The sequence below is a fragment of the Budorcas taxicolor genome, chromosome 18, assembly GCF_023091745.1.
Source record: "Budorcas taxicolor isolate Tak-1 chromosome 18, Takin1.1, whole genome shotgun sequence".
In the NCBI taxonomy this organism is placed as follows: domain Eukaryota; kingdom Metazoa; phylum Chordata; class Mammalia; order Artiodactyla; family Bovidae; genus Budorcas; species Budorcas taxicolor.
Window position 1 is genome coordinate 46989021 of NC_068927.1, and position 21212 is coordinate 47010232.

General features: G+C 53.5%; 1 protein-coding gene across 1 annotated transcript; it reads left to right on the forward strand.

Annotated features, from left to right (window-relative positions):
- Positions 1-1614: 1614 nt before the first annotated feature.
- HPN (hepsin) lies at positions 1615-20569 on the forward strand. Its single transcript, XM_052656501.1, has 12 exons — positions 1615-1679; positions 8025-8126; positions 8214-8255; positions 14406-14535; positions 14605-14727; positions 14868-14908; positions 15291-15456; positions 15558-15748; positions 19370-19465; positions 19655-19797; positions 19978-20142; positions 20339-20569. The coding sequence occupies exons 1-12, from the start codon at positions 1664-1666 to the stop codon at positions 20375-20377; spliced, it is 1254 nt and encodes a 417-aa protein (XP_052512461.1). The 5' UTR covers positions 1615-1663; the 3' UTR covers positions 20378-20569.
- Positions 20570-21212: the final 643 nt, after the last annotated feature.

Consider the following 21212-nt stretch of genomic DNA (forward strand, 5'->3'; position numbering starts at 1 on the left):
ATGGCTGTGTCTGATGGCATAGGGGCGGCCTGTCTGGGGTGAGCAGCTGTGGCCTGACTGAGTCTGGGTGTGGCTGTCCACAGGTAGTGACCCTAAGTGTCTGGGTGTTTATCTGGCCCTGGGGTCTGATGTCGATGATCCCTGGGCTGCTGGCGGGACAGTGTGTATCTGCCTGTGGACACTTCCAGCCGCTTGGCCTGGGCCTCAGCACTCTGAGCCGCCTTTTCCGGGCCAAGTGCCCATCCCCCTTGTCTAGGACTTCCCAGCTCCAGAGGTCATCGCTGCAGGCGGCAGAGAGGCTGCCAAAGCAAACCAGCCCCCGTGACTTGTAGGAAAGCAGCTGGGGGGAGGGGGCTGGGGGGAGGGTGAATAAAGGTGGGGGCCGGAATCGGGCCGGGGACACTGGAAGGGGCAGAAGCTGGGGCAGGCGTTGAGGTGCAGGAGGAGTCCGGGGCCAAGGCTGGGCTGAGGCCCAGTCTGGAGCTGGGAATGCCTTGTTCAGGAGCTGGACGACGGGTGCAGGAAATGTCAGGGGCTGCTGTGGGCAGGGGGCTGGGCAGGGGGCAGAGGAGACGCAGGGGCAGGGCCGCCTTGGGGCAGCTGGGACAACCCTCCATCTGTGCCTCTCCACTTTATTCCTCCTTCCTGGTGGCCCTGTCAGCACTCCCCAGCCTGGCCTGTCTCCCCAGACTCTGGGCCCTCAGGCCAGATCTGTCCCAACTCCACATACCCTCGCACGGCACACCTGGGGCCCGTCCAGCCTGGAGGCAGGTTGCTGGGCGCCCCAGTCCAGCCCCTTGCAAGCCCTGTCCCACCAGCCAGGTGGCCTCCAGCGCTGCCAATCCCTTGGCCCGGCCCCTCCCCGCCCCTTCCCCCGCCCCCTCCTCCTCAGGTGAGGCAGCTAGGCCTAGCAGGCCCCTCGCGCTGGCTGCCGCTGCCTCTGCCTGCGGGGCCCGCTGCCGCTGCGGGGCCACCATGCTCCTGCCCAGGCCTGGAGACTGACCCTAAACCGGCACCATCTCTCAGCTCCGCCCCCACCTGCCGGACCCCAGGGTAAGGACCAGGGTCCTCAGGTTCCCATCCCCAGGACATGGGTGCCCTCACCCCTACTCACCCTAATGCCCACTTCCCATTAGAGGTGCTCCGAGAGGGGCCAGTCGGACTTCTCTCCAAGGACCTCAGAGTTCTAGCCCCCGCTTCTTCAGACTCCCCAGATGGGGTCCCGGTCTCCTCCTCCCTCCAGCCCAGGAGTGCAGCCCCTCCCTCATTAGAAGCAGTCCTGGTCCCCAGACCTCTCTTTCCCCAGGACCCGGGAGTTGAGGCCACCAGCTCGCCTTCCTCAGACCCGGGAATTCAGACCCCCCCAGTCCCCTCTCCACCCCGGCCCAGGCCCAGGGTCCCCCGGCACTATAAATCCCATCATCCCCCTAGCTGTTGGTCACACACTGACCCCATCCTTGAACCCAGCCCAGTCTGTGTCCGTGATCACGGCATGCTCTGGCCAGGGCCCAGTCCCTCAGCCTCCCTGGATGGGCGCCTGGGACTGGGGGCACAGGGGCCGGGCTGGGCTCCCCCAGGCCCTGCCTCCCCCTCGTTCATCTCCCCACAGGTCCCGCCCCGGCCCCGGAGGTCAGCCGGGGAATTATTAACTAGAGGCTGTGACATGGCGGAGAAGGAGGGTGAGTCCCCCTGTCCCTGAGACCTGAGCTCTGCCTGGCGTCCCTCCCCTCCCTGCGTGCTGTCTTCCCAACCCTCTGCTCCCTTGGAGCCCCCTCTCTCTGGCACCCCCTCCTGGGCCCACCCCCACCCCCTTCTGAAGCCTCCTCCACCTAATTAACTATTAACCAAATTCTCTGTGGGGCTGCAACACCACCTGCCTCCCGGCCACCCCATATGACCTTCCTGGCTCCCTGCCTCAGTTTCCCTTCACCCCCCAGTTATTTCTCAGCTACCTCTGGACCTCTCCTTTGCTTGGGGTCAAGGCTGGGAAACTAGCTTTTACCGTTCAGGACATAGACTCTGGAATGGAATGCACAGGGCTGCCTTTAAAATATATATATAATTTTATTTATTTATTCATTTATTTATTTTTGGCTGTGCTGGGTCTTCGTTGCTGCACGCAGGTGTGGTGCGAGGGCTTCTCGTTGCGGTGGCTTCTCTTGTTGCAGAGCATGGGCTCTAGGGGGCTCAGGCTTCAGTTGTTGGGACACATGGGCTCATTAGTTGCACTTCCCGGGCTCTAGGGCACAGGCTCCATAGTTCTGGTACACGGGCTTGGTTGCTCTACGGTATGTGGGATCCTCACATGGAACCCAAGTCTTCCGAGTTGACAGGCAGATTCTTTACCACTGAGCCAACAGGGAAGCCCCACCGGGCTGCCTTCGAACCTTCCTCTGCCACTGATTTTTACTGTGCGATCTGGCGAAGTGTCGTCATTCCTCTGGGCTTCATCTCCCCCTGGGTCAAGCATGGGTTCTAATGCCACCTACCTACCTACGTGAGGTTGTTGGGAGCATAAAACACGCACAAGGCACCAGCGTGGGGCTTAGTGCATAAAACACATGGGGTGCCCCAGAGCTGTCATGGCAGAGGTCGGCCGACTTGGAGACCTGGGGCTCAAGACCCCCACCGATACCAGACGTTCCTCCCACCTCCTCACTCTGTGGGCAGAGCAGAGGGGGACTTTGGACCCGGTCTGGATGGATGAAGAGAGGAGAAACAACAGAGAAACCACCCTAGGGATGGTGGGGAGAAACCACACCTCCGGTTTGACGGACACTCGAGGGCTTATGGAATCCCCTGGCAGGGGCTCCAGACACCCTGACTCCCTCTTAACCTCCTCCACACTTAAGAGCCAGCTGGAGGAGACCAGTTAAGGGTGGCTCTTTCTTCCTGCCCTCCCCAGCTGGGGCTGACTCCCTCTCTTCTTCCTGGAACCTAGCTAGTTGGTCTCGGTCCCAGGCAGTATCACTCTCTAGCTGTGAGGCCCTGGGCAAGTGGCTCACCCTCTCTGGGGCTCATTTCTTCCTCTGTTAAAAAAAAAAAAAAAAAGCAGTACTAATGTCCACCCTATAGGATGGTGTGAGGATTTAAATGCTGTGATAGGCAGGGAGCACTGAGTGTGCTGGCTGAAATGATGGGTATGGATCACTGGCCTCCTTGCGTCTCAGCACAGCTAGAAAATCAGAGCCCAAACCATCCAGCTGTGAAGTGCTAGCTCTGTCCGACTCTTTGCGATCCCAGGGACTGTAGCCCACCAGGCTCCTCTGTCCATGGAATTTTCCAGGAAAGAATACTGGAGTGGATAGCCATTCCCTTCTTCAGAGGATCTTCCCAATGCAGGGATTGAACCTGGGTTTCCCGCATTGCGGGTAGATTCTTTACCATCTGAGCCACGAGGCTCCCAGTGGCCTGGGAGACAGCACTGAACCCTTGTTGAGCAGGTGGGTGGCAGAGCCTTGCACCTTTGGAAACCTTCCTTCCTGGAGCCCACTGAAGGGACTCACCAGGCCTGGGGCCTATGGGTAAAGGAACCAGAGACGCAAAGTGGAGAGTGTCCTAGTCTTGGAGGGGAGTCCTACCGTCATGGCAAACCTGGGCTTACTTGCTGGGTTACTTGGTGCGGGTGGCTGAACCTCTCTGGGCTTCCTTTCCTCGTCTGTACATCCGGGTGGTGATAATGATATGTTTGTTCTTCACTGATAGCTTGCAAGGATTTCAGGAAACTGCAAGATGGGGTTGGGGTCCCTAGGTGGCGCTAGCGGTAACACCTGCCAATGCAGGAGACAGAGACGCGGATTTGATCCCTGGGTGGGGAAGATCCCCTAGAGGAGGACATGGCAACCCTCTCCAATATTCTTGCCTGGAGAATCCCATGGGCAGAGAAGCCTGGCGGACTGAAGTCCATAGGGCCATAACTGAAGAACTTGTCACTGATACATATACTGGCAGGATGAGGTTAGGACAGGCCTAGGGTCGGTGTGTCTTCTGAGAGCTGCAGTTACGCTAACATTTGTGTTACCATTCTGCTGGTGAAGTGCGCCCAAGGTGAGGTTCTTGGTGCTCCCTGGGTACTCCGAACCACTGGAGGTGATAATCTGAATTGACGCTCAGAATGAGGCAGGAGTAAGTAGGTGTGCCAGGCAGACAGAAGAGCAAGGCAAACAGCTGGGGGTGACAATCTGCCAGGTGTATGGTGGCATGTAGCTGATTCGGGATTTCTGGAGGTAAAGCTGGAAATGGAGCTGGGCGGGTGATGAGACACGCAGGCTGGACCAAGTTTTGTTAGGACTCTGGTAAGAAGCCGGCCCATGCCTGGGCAGTGCCAGCTCTCTCCACAAGATGGAGCTGTTTCTTTCTTTCTTCTTTTTTTTTTTTTTTTTTTTAACCCTTGTATAAGTCCTGTCGTTTTGGTTGCTTTTTGGAAGCTCTATCAATTGTCTGGTAAGGACCCTTATGGCTGTCTGGGAACTGGGGAAAACATGTTCAACCCCCAAATCTCTGATAGCTGTGCTTACATCCTAGAGGGCTTGGCACCTTGGGCTGAGGGCCTTAGACTCTGTCCTGAGAGGCACTGGGGAGCCTTGGAGGGTTCTAGGGACAGGTTGGATTTGCTGTTTGGGAAGACCCCCCCCTGGTTTCCATGTGGAGGCTGGACCAGAAGGAGAGACTGAGCCCAGGGGTTGGAGGGGGTGGGGGCAGGGAAGGAGAAAGTGGGCAGGAGACACTCAGGAGGCCTGAGCCGTGGGAAGAGGGAGGTGTTCTGCACACAGGGACAGACCTGCGGATGAGGACCTCTGAGACGGGACCTGGGGACTTAGGGAAACGTGGAGGCCAGTATGGAATCTGGGAGGTGTGACGGAGTGTGGTGTTTCCAGGGGGAGGCATCTAAGAGGCTGCAGGACCCCCGACCTAGGACTAAGCAGAGTCCAGAGCTGGGGACAGAAAACACAGTCTGTGGGGGTGGAGCGGGGAGGCATGAGGGGAAGAAGGCCAGGGCCGCCCCGTGAAGCCCAGATTTCAGAGAGCATGTGGAGGGTCAGGAGATTGAGGAGTAGGAAGCAAATCAGACAAGGGTGGTGTCCCAGAAATCAGACGGGGAGAGAATTTTGTTAGGGAAGTTGGAGTTGGGTCCACGAGGACAGACACGGAGCTGTTTGAGTGGAGTTTCAGAGACAAGGAACCAAGGACATCACTTGGCAGGGTTTTGCAGCCAAATGGTGGAGGCAGCGGAACTGCCTTGTCAGCCTAGTGCCCATGAAGGAACAGGGAGCGGAGCCTCAGGGGGATGCTCGGGGGTCCCGGCTTACCAGGCTCTATTGCCCCGAGGAATCACACCAGCATGCTGCCTCTTGTCCAGTGAGGACACTTCCTGCCTTGGTGAAGATAAGCAATCAGGATGCCTCTCTGAAGAACCCGGGTGAGGACGCTTCCTGTCCCACCAGAGGCACTGTTTGGGGGTTGTCTGAAGTCTCCTGAATCACAGGGCATGGAACAAGTTTCTCCTTTCACCTTAAGCGACACAAGGTAGCCGTGCTTCCTGCCCCGGCAGTCATGCCAGGGCCTCTAGCCTGGGCTCTGAGTGGCCCAAAGCTCCGCAGGCATGTCTGAAAACAAAGGACCCGGGACCAGCCTGATGGCTTCAGGAGTCAAGACCTCCCACTGAAACCAGGAATATGGTTAGGGACCAAGGTGGGGACGGGGTCCTCCCTGGTGGCTTAGTGGTTAAGAATCTGCCTGCAGTGCAGGAGACCTGGGTTCAATCCCTGGGTTGGGACGATCCCCTGGAGAAAGGAATGTCAAACCACTCCAGTGTTCTTGCCTGGAGAATCCCATGGACAGAGGGGCTTGGAGGGCTACAGTTCACAGGGTCACACAGAGTCGGACACAACTGAAGTGACTAAGCTGCGGCAGCAGCAAGGTGGGGACAGGGTCTGAGAGGCCCCCTCACGGAGACAGGGAAGGGTCAGCCAGCCGCAGCTGGGCTGGTCTGGCACGCCGGGGCCTCTTTGGAGGGAGGCGTGCCTGGACAAGAATGGCTGGGTTCTCAAATTCTTAAGGCACTCAGACAATAGCCATTGCAGGAAGGTCCTGGACCGCTCCCCACTCCTTTCTGGGTGCTGGCCTGGCCCCGTGCCCATCAGCCATACTGCCATGACCCAGATGGCAGAACTGGAAGGTCCTGCAGATGCCAGGGGCAGTCGGGTGCACGCCAGGCCCAGCGAAGGCTTTCAGCTGCCTTTTCTCTTTGGTTCCCCCCATCCCTAGCCAAAGGATTGGCTTTTCAGCCCCAGGGTCCCTGCTGCACTGGGAATAAAATTCCTCTTCTCCTCAGGCTGCCAGGCCTCCCCAGCTGGCCCCAGCCTTGGCCCCAGTGCCTTCCCCAAGTTCATGCCATTCTGGCCACATCAGTGGCCTCTCTTGCCCTCTCACCTGCCATGCTTGTTCTGGCCTCAAGGCCCTGGCCTGTGCTCTTCTCTGCCCACTGTGCGCTTCCATGAGAGCTCTTTGCTTGGCTGGCCTCAGCCCTCAGGTCTCAGCTCAAAAGCCCCTTCTTGGGGAGGCCCTTCTTGAATACTCCACAGAAGACCCTGCTGCCCCCAACCTGTATCATTTTCTTTATAGACTTGGCCATGTTCTGTACATGATCAAGTTCATTTACTTGTTTGCTTGTTTTGGCTTCCCCTCGCTTTACACACATGAGAGTGTGAGCTCTGTGAGAGCATCTCAGCTGTCTTGTTTAGGGATGTGTCCCCAGAACCTAGAATGGTGCCAGGTACACAGTGGATGCTCCATAGGACCACGAGTGAATAAACCCCCATTTTACTGATGAGAAAACTGAGGCCCAGAGAGGTGAAGGGAGTTGTCCAAGACCACACAGCTATAATGATTTAAAAACATTTATTGACCAATAAAAATGAAAAAAAAAAAAAGCATTTATTGAGAACCTGCTCTACGCCAGCCACTATAGCACAGAGAGGGTGGCAAGGCTTAGTGGTTATATGCCTGGATCCCAGTGCCAAGCCAGTACTACCTCTTCCTGGCTGAGTCACCTTGGGCAGGTGGCTCCACTTCTGTGAGCCCCGGTTTCCCCTGTCTGAAAAATAGGAATCATAACTGAGACAAGGTCGGAATAATACATTCAGAGCAGTGCTTGGCACAGAAGGCATCTGGCAAGAGTACGGCTCCTAGTTATTTGAAGGAAGCTTCAAATAATATTTTTAGAGGTGAGTGCTAGGTGGATGCCCATTAAATAGATGAGGAAGTTGAGGCTTAAAAAGGTGATAGTACCTGCCCAAGATCCCATATATAGCAGTGGGTAAGGCCCATATATGTATTTTTTGATTTGGTTGGGCCTCGTGCTTTGCGGGATCTTAGTTCCCCGACCAAGGATCGACCCTGTGCCCTCAGCAGTGAAAGCATGGAGTCCTAACCACTGGGTCACCAGGGAATTCCCAAGGCCAATATTTTTAAGTGAGGCTGACAAATTTCCAAATGTAGGTTCTCAGCCTCTGAGGTTAAGTTGACGCTGGAGCTGGGTCCTTCGGGAGAGGTCTGGTTTGGGGGGTTCCCAGGGACAGAGGATCTGGAACAGCAGAGAGAAATGAGGCAGTGAGGAAATGCCAAACAGGAGGGAAGAGAGCTGCCAAGAGGGCAAAGGTCAGGGGTCACAGCCCCCAAGAGGCTCCAAGCACCTTTGGGAAAGTTAGCAGAAGTGAGAGGTCCAAGAAGGAGATACAGAGCGCAGCGTCACTGGGAAGGAGAAGTCCCTTCAGTGCCAGGAGTGTGGGCAGGGAGGGTGGCAACTGTCCCAGCCACACCCCTTCCCAGCTGGAAGCCCTGGGGGGCTGGGCACCCTCCCCGCAGGGAAGGGAGAGGCCTGCCAACTGCACGCCCCAAGAAACTGGACCCAGGGCAGGGCAGGCTCAGGCGTGCTAAGTTAACCCCGGGGGGCAGGGCAGAGCGGGCCTCTTGCCACGATGAGGACAGGCCTGGCAGTGGCCCCAGCATGGTGTCTGTTGCAGGTGGCCGGACTGTGCCATGCTGCTCCGGACCCAAGCTGGCCGCTCTCACTGTGGGGACCGTCCTGCTCCTGACAGGCATCGGGGCAGCGTCCTGGGCCATTGGTGAGAGTGGACAGCCCCTGCATCTCTACCCTCCCCTGCCCCTGGCAGCCCCCAGCCTGCCTGCCCTCACTTCTGCCTTCTCCGCAGTGACTGTTCTACTCAGGAGTGATCAGGAGCCGCTGTATCCAGGTGAGTAGAGCGGGCTGAGACCCTCTGGGGGAGCCCTGGAGGAAACTCGCACCTGGTGGGAACTCAGTGAAAGGATTTTTTAAATGAATGCCCGAATGCCTGCAGGAATGCTGGTGGTGCTTATGTACCCGCGTGGCTGGTCTAGTCCAATGTTCTTCAGATTCTAAACATGTTATCCATTAAGTGCATCATGAAATCAGTGAGTTGAAAACCACATTTAAAAAAGTATGAAACAGATTTGATTAAAAAAATCAAGAGTGCATCTCTTTCCGTAAGAAAAAGTTCTGTTAATCTTTCCTTTGGGTTTTATGAAGGTGGGACTGTTATTCCCTCCATTTTACAGATGGGAAAACTGAGGCTTGGAGCAATGCCATAGTTCACCCCCAGGAAACGGAAGTTTGGGGCTACATCATAATGTAAACATGAGTTTCTTATTGTGAAACATGGTCAATACATGTTTGAGAGGTAGAGGTGCTGTATGAATTCAGCCAACCTTTTTCTGTCGCTTCTTGGTGGTAGCTACTGTTGTTATTCCCATTTTACAGATGTAGAAAGTGAGGACTGGAGAGGACACACCGTGGGCACGTGGTGGCGCCAGGAATAGCACTTAAGCTTGACTGGAAGAGATGTGAAGGCAGGAATGGTCACGCGAATAAAAATCAGGGTGGCCAAGAAGTTTGTTTGAGTTTTTCCATAGGTGGAAAAACGAATAGATATAGAAACTAATTGTGGAATGAATGAATGAATGGATCTTTCTAAATGCTAACCCCAGGCTGCCATTCAGTGGCCCAGGGCAGCAGGAAGAAAGGGGAAGTTGGGTGATAGAATGAATTTTTCACTCCCACGAGGCCCATCTAGTTCCATAAAGGACTCAGCTCTTATTACGAGCAGAAATGAACATCTAGACAGGAAGGCCATCAAGGTCAACCACCACAGCTGGCACTTGCCGAGCATTTACCTGTGCCAGGCACAGGCCTCAGGGCTTTGCAAGTATTAATTCATTCAGTCCTTCCCACGGCCCATTTTAATATGGGGAAATGAGGTGTGGAGAGACCAAGTGACTTGCCCCAGGTCGCAGGGATCAGAACTCAGACAGCCTGGATCCAGAGCTTGTGTAGGACTACTATACTCCATGGTTTCTCAAGAAACAGCCCAGTGAGCTGCCATGTTGATGGCTAATGTATGCCAGGCCCTGGCTGCAGCCTTTGCACAAGACCCCTGTGAAGTTGGGGCCGTTTATCATCACTCCCATTTTGCACATGCAGGAAACTGAGGCCCCATGGCTTGTACTGACTTGCACATTGAATAAACGGCAGGGCAGAGGGGTCATGCACCTACCAGATGCGCCTCTATGACTCGCTACTGCTGCTGGGCTAAAATCCCAACCTTGATGGACTCCAAGGCTCCTCGGACTCCACCCTCACCTCATGCTTGCTCCCAGCACTCTTCAGGGCCCAGCCCACGGGCTGCTCTGTCACTCTCAAAGGACCCTCCTAGCACCACAGTCTTTGCTCACCTCCTCTTTATGCTCACACCCAGAGGCAGGTTTCTGGGTCCTGTACCATCACGGCTGAGCTGAGGCTCCCACCTGGCCTGCCCTCTCTGGTCCTCAGCATCCTTATCTGGAAATTGGTGAGAATTAGCGGAGGTGATGATCTGTGCAATGCTTGACTTTCAGCCAACTTGGTTAACATGGACTTCTGTGTCTCAGGCTTTAGGCTTTAACTTTTCTGAGCTAGACCCTTCTGCTCCCAGGCTCCATACCCTCTGCCCCCCACCACCCCCTCTATGACCCTCCTCACATGGCTCATGACTTACTCCTGGTGAATTTCAGAAGGGCAGGGGCATTTTGTTTACCGCCCTAGACAGTGTCTGGTGCATAGAAGGTGCTTAGGAAAACTTTGTTTAATGAATAAGCATGAGGACAAATCTCAGAGGTGAACTAACTTGTCCTGGGCTTCAGCTGGAAAGTAACGAGGCCACAATTCAGACCTGACTCTGGCCATCGCCAGCACTGTGCCCTCCCATTACACTTGGGTTTTTCAAAAATGCTGGGAAATTACAAAATGAACAAACAGAGACAACCCAGAAATGATATCCCCACCTCACTTTTCTGGGATTTTTCACACCTCTAAATATATCAGACAATTTGATAAGCAAACCAAACCAGGTGACCCAGAACGTACTTTCTGCATGGCTTAAAATAACATAAACAAGAATAAAGAGTTTAAAAGTGAGAAACAGTGGCACAGAATATAGCTTTAAAAATACTTGGAGGGGGCATTTGATATTCCTTCCTCCCTCCCTCCTCCTCCTCCTTCCGCTCCTCCCTCCAAATACATCCATAAAATGATAATTTCTTTCCTAAAACCTCACACTTTCTGGAAATCACTATCTCTGGAGCATTGAGAAGTCATTTAAAAATAAGAATTCACTCCCATCCCCAGCTGGTGTTTCGAACCCCAGATCTTGGTCTGGGAACTTAAGGGGTGGTACCCAGTGGAGGTACCAGATATTCTGGGCCCCATCCCAGAACAGGAAGCTGTGATTAAGGCCAGTTAACCAGGAGGCTCCTAGTGAAGGCTACATGAGTATATTTGGGGAAAAGGGGCTGATAAGGGTCTGTATGAGAGCCACAGGAGGAGCAGGGAGTATGCAGGTAGGCAGGTCTGGATTCAAATCCTGACTTTGCCAGTTCTTAGCTATATTCTCAGGGGCAAGTATGTCCTCTCTAAGGCTCAATTTTCTCGTTTGTAAGATGGACATAGAGATGGTCTCTCCCTCCCAGGATGATTGTGGGATAGAACCCCCCAGATATGACACATAGTGTAGGGTCAGCCCATCCCCAGGAAATGTAGTCAGTGTTACTATTTTTAAAATTCATTTTTAAATTGGAGGATAATTGCTTTACAATGTTATATTGGTTTCTGCTGTATAAGAACATGAATCAGCTATATATCCTCTCCCTCTTGAACCTCCCTCCCACTCCCTACTCCATCCCACACCTCTAGGTCATCACAGAGCACCAGGCTGAGCTCCTTGTTACACAGTCACTTCCCCCTAGCTATTGATTTTGTATATAGTAATGTATATGTTTCAGGGCTACTCTCTCAGTTTGTCCCACCCACTCCTTCACCAGTGTTATTACTGTGCCTTTTTTGTTTAACCCTTAGGAGGAAAGTTGCTTGACAGGCTGTTCAGTTGCTCAGTCGTGTCTGACTCTTTGTGATCCCATGGACTGCAGCACACCAGGCTTCCCTGTCCTTCAGCAACTCCTGGAGTTTGCTCAAACTCATGTCCATTGAGTCAGTGATGCCATCCAACCATCTCATCCTCTGTTGTCCCCTTCTCCTCTGGCCCTCAATCTTTCCTAGCATCAGGGTCTTTTCCAATGAGTCAGCTCTTTGCATCAGGCAGCCAAAGTATTGGAGCTTTAGCGTCAGTCCTTCCAATGAATATTCAGGGTTGATTTTTCAGGGTTGATTTCCTTTAGGATTGATTGGTTTGATCTCCTTAACCTCCAAGGGACCCTCAAGAGTCTTCTCCGGCACCACAGTTTGAAAGCATCAGTTCCTTGGTACTTGACCTTCTTTGTGGTCCAACTCTCACATTCATACATGACTACTGGAAAAACCATAGCTTTGACTATATGGACCTTTGTTGGCAAAATGATGTCTCTGCTTTTTAACATGCTGTCTAGGTTTGTTATAGCTTTTCTTCCAAGGAGCAAATGTATTTTAGTTTCATGACTGCAGTCACAGGCAACATTAAAAGCTTGGGGTTTGGAGTCACTCAGGCCTGAATGCAAATCTTCTCTTTGCCTTTCTCTGTCCTCAGCAGGACAGGGTTCTCCCCGGAAGTTCTGCCTCCCCTTGTCCAGATCTGTGGGGCTGTGGGAAGACTGCTCAGGTTGGGTGTGGCCTCATCAAGTTCTTTCTCCAAGGATGCAAAGTTGAGTTTGGATCAGATTTACTGTCCCAGAATGTGCTCTCAGAACACCAGCCATTCAGGAAGCTCCAGAGAAAAGGGGTTCACAGCTGATCTTTCCCCAAACCTACTCCTTCCCACCTTGCCCATCTCAGTCAATGGCAGCTCATCCTTCTAGTGGCTCAGACCAAACACCTTGGAATTGCCCTTGGCCCCTCTTTTCCTTCCACCCACATCCAATCGTAGCTGACCCTGTGGGCTCCACCCACAAATTCTATGCAGAATCCTCCACTGCCCCCACCATGGCCCCGCCTCCATCCTCTCCCTCCTGAACCATCACATAGCCTCCTTCTTGGTCTCCCTGGTCCCACCCTGCCCCCTACAGTCTGCTCCCTACACACAGCCAGAGGGTGCCTGTGAACCCCTGAGTCAGATCAAGGCCCTCCTGGCTCAGCCCTCAGTCCTGCTGCTGCTGCTGCTAAGTCGCTTCAGTCATGTCCGACTCTGTGCGACCCCATAGACGGCAGCCCACCAGGCTCCCCTGTCCCTGGGATTCTCCAGGCAAGAACACTGGAGTGGGTTGCCATTTCCTTCTCCAATGCATGAAAGTGAAAGTGAAGTCACTCAGTCGTGTCCGACTCCTAGCAACCCCATGGACTGCAGCCCACCAGGCTCCTCCGTCCATGGGATTTGCCAGGCAAGAGCACTAGAGTGGGGTGCCATTGCCTTCTCCCTCCTGGTAAAAGTCAAAGTCAGTCTAGTCTTGTCTCCTGCTCCCCCTCCCCTCGCTCACTCTGCCCAGACCCCTTGTTGTTCCTACAACAACCCTGCCCCCACCTTGGGATCTTTGCACTTGCAATTCTCTTGGCCTAGTTCTCTGTTCCCTCACCTGTCTTCTCACCTCCTTCAGATCTCTGCTTGCATACCACCTTCTCAGTGCAGCCTTCCCTGTCCACCTATAGGAAAGTACAACCTCCTGTCTCTCCCCATGTCAGCACTCCCCTGCCTCTCTGTCAAGCTCGACTTGTCTCCAAGGCCCGTTCTTTTGCGACACAGCATCTATTTTACTTCTCTCTCCTGTTTGTTATCCATCTCACCCATTGGCCTTTGAGCTCCCCACAGCTGGGGGTTTTGTCTGATTTGTTCATCGCTCAAAATAGAGCCTGGCACAGACTGAGTGTTTGCTAAAGGACACCTACGGGCTGTGACCTGGCTTAGGTGTGGCAAGGGTCCTCTGGCCATGTGTGAGGAGCAGGCTGGAAGGGGCTGAGGGGAGCATCACTTTTCAGTGCATTAAGCAGGCAGGAAGAATCCCCCATAAGCACTCTGCAGCCTTGCTGTGTATCTGCCTCTTGTCGCAGTTGGTGAAGCTGTGTTTGATTGGGTGATTTTTTTTTTTTTATTGCTGTCTGTCTCCCCTATGGATGGACTTTGTGCTTGGTGAGGGTACAGCCCAGAGAGGTCTTGGTCATTTTTATGTCCCCCAGCATCACCCCACATAGGACCAGGCATGGAGTAGGTGTCTAATTAACACTTCTTGAATGAATGAATGAATGAATGAATGAATGAATACTGCATCCTCTGCTTGAATAATTATCTTGCAACTTAGCACGTACTCAAGGCCCAGGCAAGTCCTGCAGAAAAAAGATAACTCTTCTTTTTTAAGATTATAGGAAATCTATTTAGATATTTTGGCAATGTGATGTATTGGTCAACGATCTTCAGGCTGTAAAAGAGAAAAGGAAAAACCAAGAAACTGGCTAAATAAAAAGGGAAATTATTAACTCACTTAAGTAACGATTCTGGAGGTTCTTTAAGCCTGATTCCATTAAGGAGCTATAAAAATGTTAGAATCTCCTGGCTTTCCTTTACATTGGTTTATCACTGCTGCCCCCCATTCCCCCTCCTGCAGGCAAAGATGGACCTTGACAAATCTAGCTTCCAGCTCTTGGGCCACCAGTTTAGGAATCCCGGTGGCAAGAGGATCGCCCCCTCCCCCACCTTGCCCGGTTTCCCCATGGTGATGCAGCCAGAGTCTTAGGACCCCTAATCTTTGGTCCAGCTTGAGTCCTGAGCCCTTCCCGAGGCAGTCACAGATGTGCAGAGCCCGGGGTGCCCCGATTGGGCCTGCCAAGACTCAGGACTAGACTGGCACGGGCAGAGAAGAGGCTGGGAGGGCTCGGGCAGGAAGGCGACCCAGGCGGTCCTCCTGTCGCCCTGCAGTGCAGGTCGGCCCGGCGGATGCTCGGCTCACGGTGTTCGACCAGACGGAGGGCACGTGGCGCCTGCTTTGCTCCTCGCGCTCCAACGCCAGGGTGGCGGGGCTCAGCTGCGAGGAGATGGGCTTCCTCAGGTACCCGGGGTGCCCCTGGTGGGGGGCTGGGAGGGCGGGGGGCGCAGGTCTGACCGCTGCCCTGCCCAGGGCGTTGGACTTCTCGGAGCTGGACGTGCGGACGGCGGGCGCCAATGGCACGTCGGGCTTCTTCTGCGTGGACGAGGGGAGGCTGCCGCATGCCCGGAGGTTGCTCGAGGTCCTCTCCGTGTGGTGAGGAGGGCGGCGGGCAGGTGGGGCGCACGCCGCGGGCCCCACCACCCCTGGGTACCCACGCTCCCCCGGGTGCCTTCTCTCCGTCCTAATTGGCCTCTTTTTTCGTCTCTGTGTCTTCATCCCGGTCCCTCCCACAGCGACTGTCCCAGAGGCCGTTTCCTGGCTACCAGCTGCCAAGGTGAGACCCCAAAACTCAGAGCCCTCTTCTGAGACTCGCTGCCCCTAGCGTGGCAGGGCCATGGCCCATCAGATACCCCCAGATAGGCCTCATCCTCTTAGGTCCTCCAGGGATGGAGCTGTGTCCTCTCAGGCTCCTTCAGGGTGGGGGGTCCACGTCCCCGCAGACCCCCAAAGTAGGGCCATGTCCCCGTAGATCCCCACAGATGGGGCTGTGTCTCCTCAGACAGACCCCTTCCCCCTCGATCAGAGCGGTGTTCCTCAGACCCCTCAGGTTAGGATCGTGACCACTCACTCTCCCCAGAGAGGGGCGTGACCTCTCAGACCCCCAGGGCAGGGAGTCCAGGCCCCCCGCCGGCCCCTGGCTGCCCCTCTCCCCACAGACTGTGGCCACCGGAAGCTGCCCGTCGATCGCATTGTGGGCGGCCAGGACACCAGCCTGGGCAGGTGGCCGTGGCAAGTCAGTCTTCGCTATGATGGAGCCCATCTCTGCGGGGGGTCCGTGCTCTCCAGGGACTGGGTGCTGACAGCCGCCCACTGCTTCCCTGAGTGCGTGTCCCCCAGGGCACGGAGGGGAGAGGCTGGGCAGCGGTGAGCTGGGGGAGGCTGTGTCCAGACAGGTGGCCACCCTCCCCTCCTTTCCCCGGTAGGCGAAACCGGGTCCTGTCACGATGGCGAGTGTTTGCTGGTGCTGTGGCCCAGACTTCACCCCACGGCGTGCAACTGGGGGTGCAGGCTGTCATCTACCATGGGGGCTATCTCCCCTTTCGAGACCCCAACAGCGAGGAGAATAGCAACGACATCGCCCTGGTCCACCTCTCTGGCACCCTGCCCCTCACAGGTACGTCTGGGCCTGGGGACTCCAGGGCCCAGGAGGACAGAGGAGGGGCTGGGGCATGGAACTCACGGTGATGAGGGAAGTGATCTCCAGGGGCACTCATTGTGCATTCATTAGGTAGGGGTAATTAGTGCAGCCACTTTGGAAAACCATGTGTGAGTATTAGCATTTGGCCCCCCAATTCCGCTCCTAGGTGCGTCCCCAAAAGAAAAGAAGGTACATAGCTACACAAGGACTAGTGCATGGGTGTTCATAGCAGCATTATTCACAGCAGCCAAAGGATGGAAGCCGCCAGATGTCTGCCGTCTGATGGGGATAGACAAAAAGCGTGCTAGATGCATACAATGGAGTCATATCAGGTTAGAAAGTCAGTGATCCGTGGTTCACAGTGGTTGACCCTGGACAGCGTTGTGCTCAGAAAGAAGTCAGACCCAAACAGCCACATTCTAGATGATTCCATTTCTACGAAATGTCCAGAACAGGTAAACCTGCAGAGATAGAAAGTACATTAGTGGTTCCCCAGGCGTGGGGGTGGCACAGAAACGCTGGGAGGTCAGAGGTAAAGGCGGTGATGAAAATGTTCTGAAATCGATTGTGGTGGTGGTGGTACCTTCCTACTGCCGGGCAGGCTAGTCCCTGAATCTAAAACCTGTCTAAAACCCATTGACTTGTGTACTTTAATTGGGTGAATGGTGTGGTACAGGAATTATATCTCCAAAAAAAGCTATTACCAAAATAAAAGAAAGAAATGAAAAAAAAAAAGTGTATGAATGAATCATAAAGTCAGGAGTTATTTATTCCCTTTGTAGTTCTCCAGAGCATTTCCTTGCTGTCAATGAGAAAGACTCACCTGGGTGTCCGTGTGTCCTTCATACCTCGTCTACACATGCCTTTTGAATTTAGAGCAGGCTGTGGGCTTCAGCTATCAGAAGGCCACCAAGTGGTAGCAATAGTAATATTAATAATGTCGATGATAAGGAAGTTATCATAGCAATGATGATGAGCCCTCATCAGGCACCAGTATGATGATGATGATAATAATGGTAAAAAGGGACTTCCCTGGCAGTCCAGTGGTTAGGACTGTACCTTCCAATGCAGCGGGTGTAGGTTTGATCCCTGTTTGGGAGCTAAGCCTCACATGCTTTCTCTGCCACAAAACACCCACACATAAAATAGAAGCAGTTTTGTAGCAAATTCAATAAAGAGTTTAAAAATGGTCCATATTAAAAAAATAAAAAAATCTTGGGCTTCCCTGATGGTTCGTTGGTTAAGTATCTGCCTGCCAATGAAGGAGACGTAGGTTCAGTCCCTGATTCAGAGCAACTAAGCCCAGGTACCGCAACTACTGAAGCCTGATCGCTGTAGGCCTCTGTTCCGCAACAAGAGAAGTCACTACAATGAGAAGCCCGTGCACCAGAACCAGCCCCACTACAGTTCGCAACAAACAGTGAAAAGCCCTCACAGCAACAAAGACTCAGCACAGCCTTAATAAATAAATAAGATTTTAAAACATCTTAAAAAATAATAATGAAAGAATATAGTAATAGTGATGATAGGATGAACTCCAGCGCTTGCACGTGCCTCCTGTGGGCAGCCACCGGCCTCAGCTGGTCCCAAGCATGCACTGATTTCATTGTCACAGCAGCCTGGGGAGGGTGGGTTCTCTTATGATCCTGTGTTTTGTTTTTTTTTTTTTTACAAGAGGAAAATTCCCGACATAGAGAAGATACATAATACCCCACATTCCCACTACTGGAAAATGGCAACGGTTGGAGCCCAAGTTGCGTGGCTCTGGAATCTGTGCCTATAAGCCCCTGGCTGAGCTGCCGGGAAAGTCAGTACTGTTTTGTAGTTTTCATTATTGTCTTTGTTTTTTTATAATTTAAAAAATTGTGTGTTTATTTGGCTGTGCTGGGTCTTAGTGGTGGCATGGGGAATCTTTAGTTGCAGCTTGTGAGATCTAGTTCCTTGACCAGGGATTGAACCCCGGGTCCCCTGGGTTGGGAGCTCAGAGTCTTAGCCACTGGTCACCAGGGAAGTCCTCCTTATTCTTATTTGTAATGGTTATTTTCTTTTGGATGGTCCATGATACTAGTTCTCCATTTAAGGGAACAATACATGTGAGCGGCCTGTATTTGGACGTGGGACTGAGGGGAGTGGTGTGGGCTTTGGGGTCAGATACTCAGCAGCTCTGCGGTCTTGGGTATGTGGCTTCACCTCTCCAAACCTCAGTTTCCCTCATCTGTTAAATGACTCCTGAAGGTTATTAAAATGCTGAAAAGGGTTAATCTGAGTCAAAGAGCTTAGGGCAATGCCTGCATTCAGTTAACACTAATAATCATTGCTGTTGTTTATTACTATTGCTAGTTACGTGAGCATTTCCCATTAGCCAGGCACGCTATTCAACACTTCACCAATTTCTCACGATATAGCTCTGGGGGGTGGGGGGGAATGACTATTCTTTCCATTTTTCACCTGAGAGCTCTGGGCTCAGGCAGGTGAAGTCACCAGCAAGGCTTGCTAGCAGGGCTGCCAAGACCACTTGCACGGGCTGTGCACTGCACGAGGATGTCATGTCTCAGGGATGCCGTTCTTACTGTGGACAGGATAGACTGGTGTGTTTATTATGATGATTTTTTGACAGGTGGAAGTCCAATATCTCAAGATAGTGCCTTGTAAAATTTCTTACAGAAGGGACTTCCCTGGTGGTCCAGTAGCTAAATGGGAGGCCCTTTGAATGCAGGGGCGGCACAGATTCGATCCCTGTTCTGGGAACGAAGATCCCACATGCCACGGTGGCCAAAAAATTGAAAAAATAAATTAAAAAATTTCAAAGTCACTCTCTAGGTGGGGGCAGCCCCATGGGCAATGGTTAAGAACATAGGCTTAGAAATTGGGCCAACCTGGGTTCAAATTTTGGCTCTGTCATTGACTCAATCTAAGGCTTTGGACAAGTGACATGGTTTTATTTCCCCCTCTTCAAGTGGGGGTAGTAATAGCCCCTACCTCTCTGAACTGATGGGATATTAAGGGAATTCACCCAGAAAGATGCGAGTACATAGTGAGTTCTCAATAGAAGGCAGCTTCTTTTATTTTTAAAAATGTTTTGAAGGATGCTATGCTATGCTAAGTCACTTCAGTCATGTTCAACTCTTTGCGACCCCATGGACTGTAGCTGCCAGGCTTTTCTGTCCAGACAAGAATACTGGAATGGGTTGCCATACCCTCCTCCAGGGGATCTCCCCAACTTAGGGGTCAAACCCATGTCTCCTGCATTACAGTGGATTCTTTACTGCTGAGCCACTGGAGAAGCCCTGTATTGGAGTATAGTGATTTACAATGTTGTGTTAATTTCCTCTATACAGTAAAGTGACTCAGTTACACACACACACACACACACACACACATATATATCTTTTTCATATTCTTGTCCATTATGTTTTATCACAGGGTATTGAATATAGTTCCCAGCACTATACAGAGGGACCTTGTTTATAGGAGGCAACTTCTGTTGTGGTGTTTGTGAAAGAACAGAGGGAAGGGTGGACTGGGGCAGCTGGAGCGAGGTTTGTCCTGGGCGGGGCAGACTGGCAGGGGCCCAGACTGGTGTGGTCTCTTGCACAGAGTACATCCAGCCCGTGTGTCTCCCGGCTGCCGGGCAGGCCCTGGTGGATGGCAAGATCTGCACGGTGACTGGCTGGGGCAACACACAGTATTACGGTGAGTCTTATCCTCTGCTGGGAGGCTGCCTTAGGGAGACTCTGAGCTGGGCTGGGGAAGGGCAGTTGGGCTACGCCAAGTGCCTCTTGGACCCGGGGGTGTAGGGACACTGAGCAGCCCAGGTGGGAGGGCAGGGGAGGGGGTGTGCATGCTCCCCAGCTTCGGCCAGCCTTGCCCGCACACCCCCAGGCCAACAGGCTGGGGTGCTCCAGGAGGCCCGAGTCCCCATAATCAGCAATGATGTCTGCAACGGCCCCGACTTCTACGGGAACCAGATCAAGCCCAAGATGTTCTGTGCTGGCTACCCTGAGGGTGGCATTGATGCCTGCCAGGTGAGGGATGCTGTGAGGCAGCCGGGGCCCTGGCCTCCCCAGGGATGGAGACAGGGCCTTGGGCGGTCGGGCTCCCTATCTCAGGGCCAGAGGGGTCTATGACCACAGCCCCTGGCCCTCCAAGGAGGGCCTCCTGGCCAGCCGTCTAGGGCTCCAGCCAGGCCTTCCATCCCCCACCAGGGCGACAGTGGTGGCCCCTTCGTGTGTGAGGATAGCATCTCTCGGACGCCACGTTGGCGGCTGTGTGGCATTGTGAGCTGGGGCACCGGCTGTGCCTTGGCCCAGAAGCCAGGCGTCTACACCAAAGTCAGTGACTTCCGGGAGTGGATCTTCCAGGCCATAAAGGTGAAATTTGAGCCCAGATGGGAGCCAGAGGGCGGGAGGATTTGGGACTCTGAGCGGGAAAGGGAGGCAGGGTTTTCTGGAAACCTATAGGGCTTAGAAGGGGTCACCCTAGGGAACGGATGGCTTTCACGGGGCTCCTGGGGAGGGGTGGGCACTTGTGGGACGTTGGGGGAAGCCCCTAGTTGTCTTTCCCCAGACTCACTCCGAAGCCAGCGGCATGGTAACCCAGCTCTGACCTGTGGCTTCTCCTCGCTGTGCACGCCTCCAGGGCCCGAGCTGATCTAAGGGGCCCCAGCCCCACGTGATGGGGTTCACCCTGGGCCAGGGATGGAACATTTTTCTTCTTGGGCCCAGCCCACAGGTCCAAGGATAGTCTTCTCTCCAAGGTCCTCCACAGTGGCGGGCCCACTCAGCCCTGGGACCTCCCTCCTGCCCCCCATGTAAATATTGTTCTGCCATCTGGGACTCCCCCCCATCTTGTGCTCCTGATGACAGGATGCTCTTTAAATAATAAAGATGGTTTTGATTAATGTGGTCTCTGAGTTTGCAGCTGTAAGCAGCATATGAGGACATTCTGGGCCCATGGAAGAGAGCGACTAGGGCCTGGCATAGATCAAGGCAGAGAGCATAATCCTCCAGTTCCCACTGGCTTAACAGAAAAGATCTTAATTGGTTCACTTAACTGAAAATGCACTGGAGCCTCTGGCTTCTCCTCTCGATCCAGCTGCTCAAACATTTTTCAGGACTGTGCCTCACTTCCTCTCTCACATCTGCTTTTCTCTGTGTCAGCTTCATTTTCAAGCAGTCTCCTCTACAGCTAGAGATAGAGATGTTCTCCCCCAACCCACCGAAACTCTAAGCTTATATGCTGTGGACCACTTAGCAGCCTCAGCAGAGAAAGAATGCTTCTTTCCCATCAGCTGTAGCAAAAAAGCCCCAGGCCTGGCTCTTCTTGGACAGATTTGGGCCATATGCTCATCCCTAATCATATCACTGTGCACCTGTGCATGGGGTGGGGAGGAGGTTTGACCCTCAAGAACCATATGACCTGAGAATGAGGGCTTCTCCGG

Bases quoted from the DNA above. Each gene is read 5' to 3' on its own strand.
- HPN (XM_052656501.1), top strand. The intron at 8,256-14,405 runs GTGAGTAGAGCG...GTCGCCCTGCAG, and splicing joins TCAGGAGCCGCTGTATCCAG to TGCAGGTCGGCCCGGCGGAT. The intron at 20,143-20,338 runs GTGAAATTTGAG...GTCTTTCCCCAG, and splicing joins GGATCTTCCAGGCCATAAAG to ACTCACTCCGAAGCCAGCGG.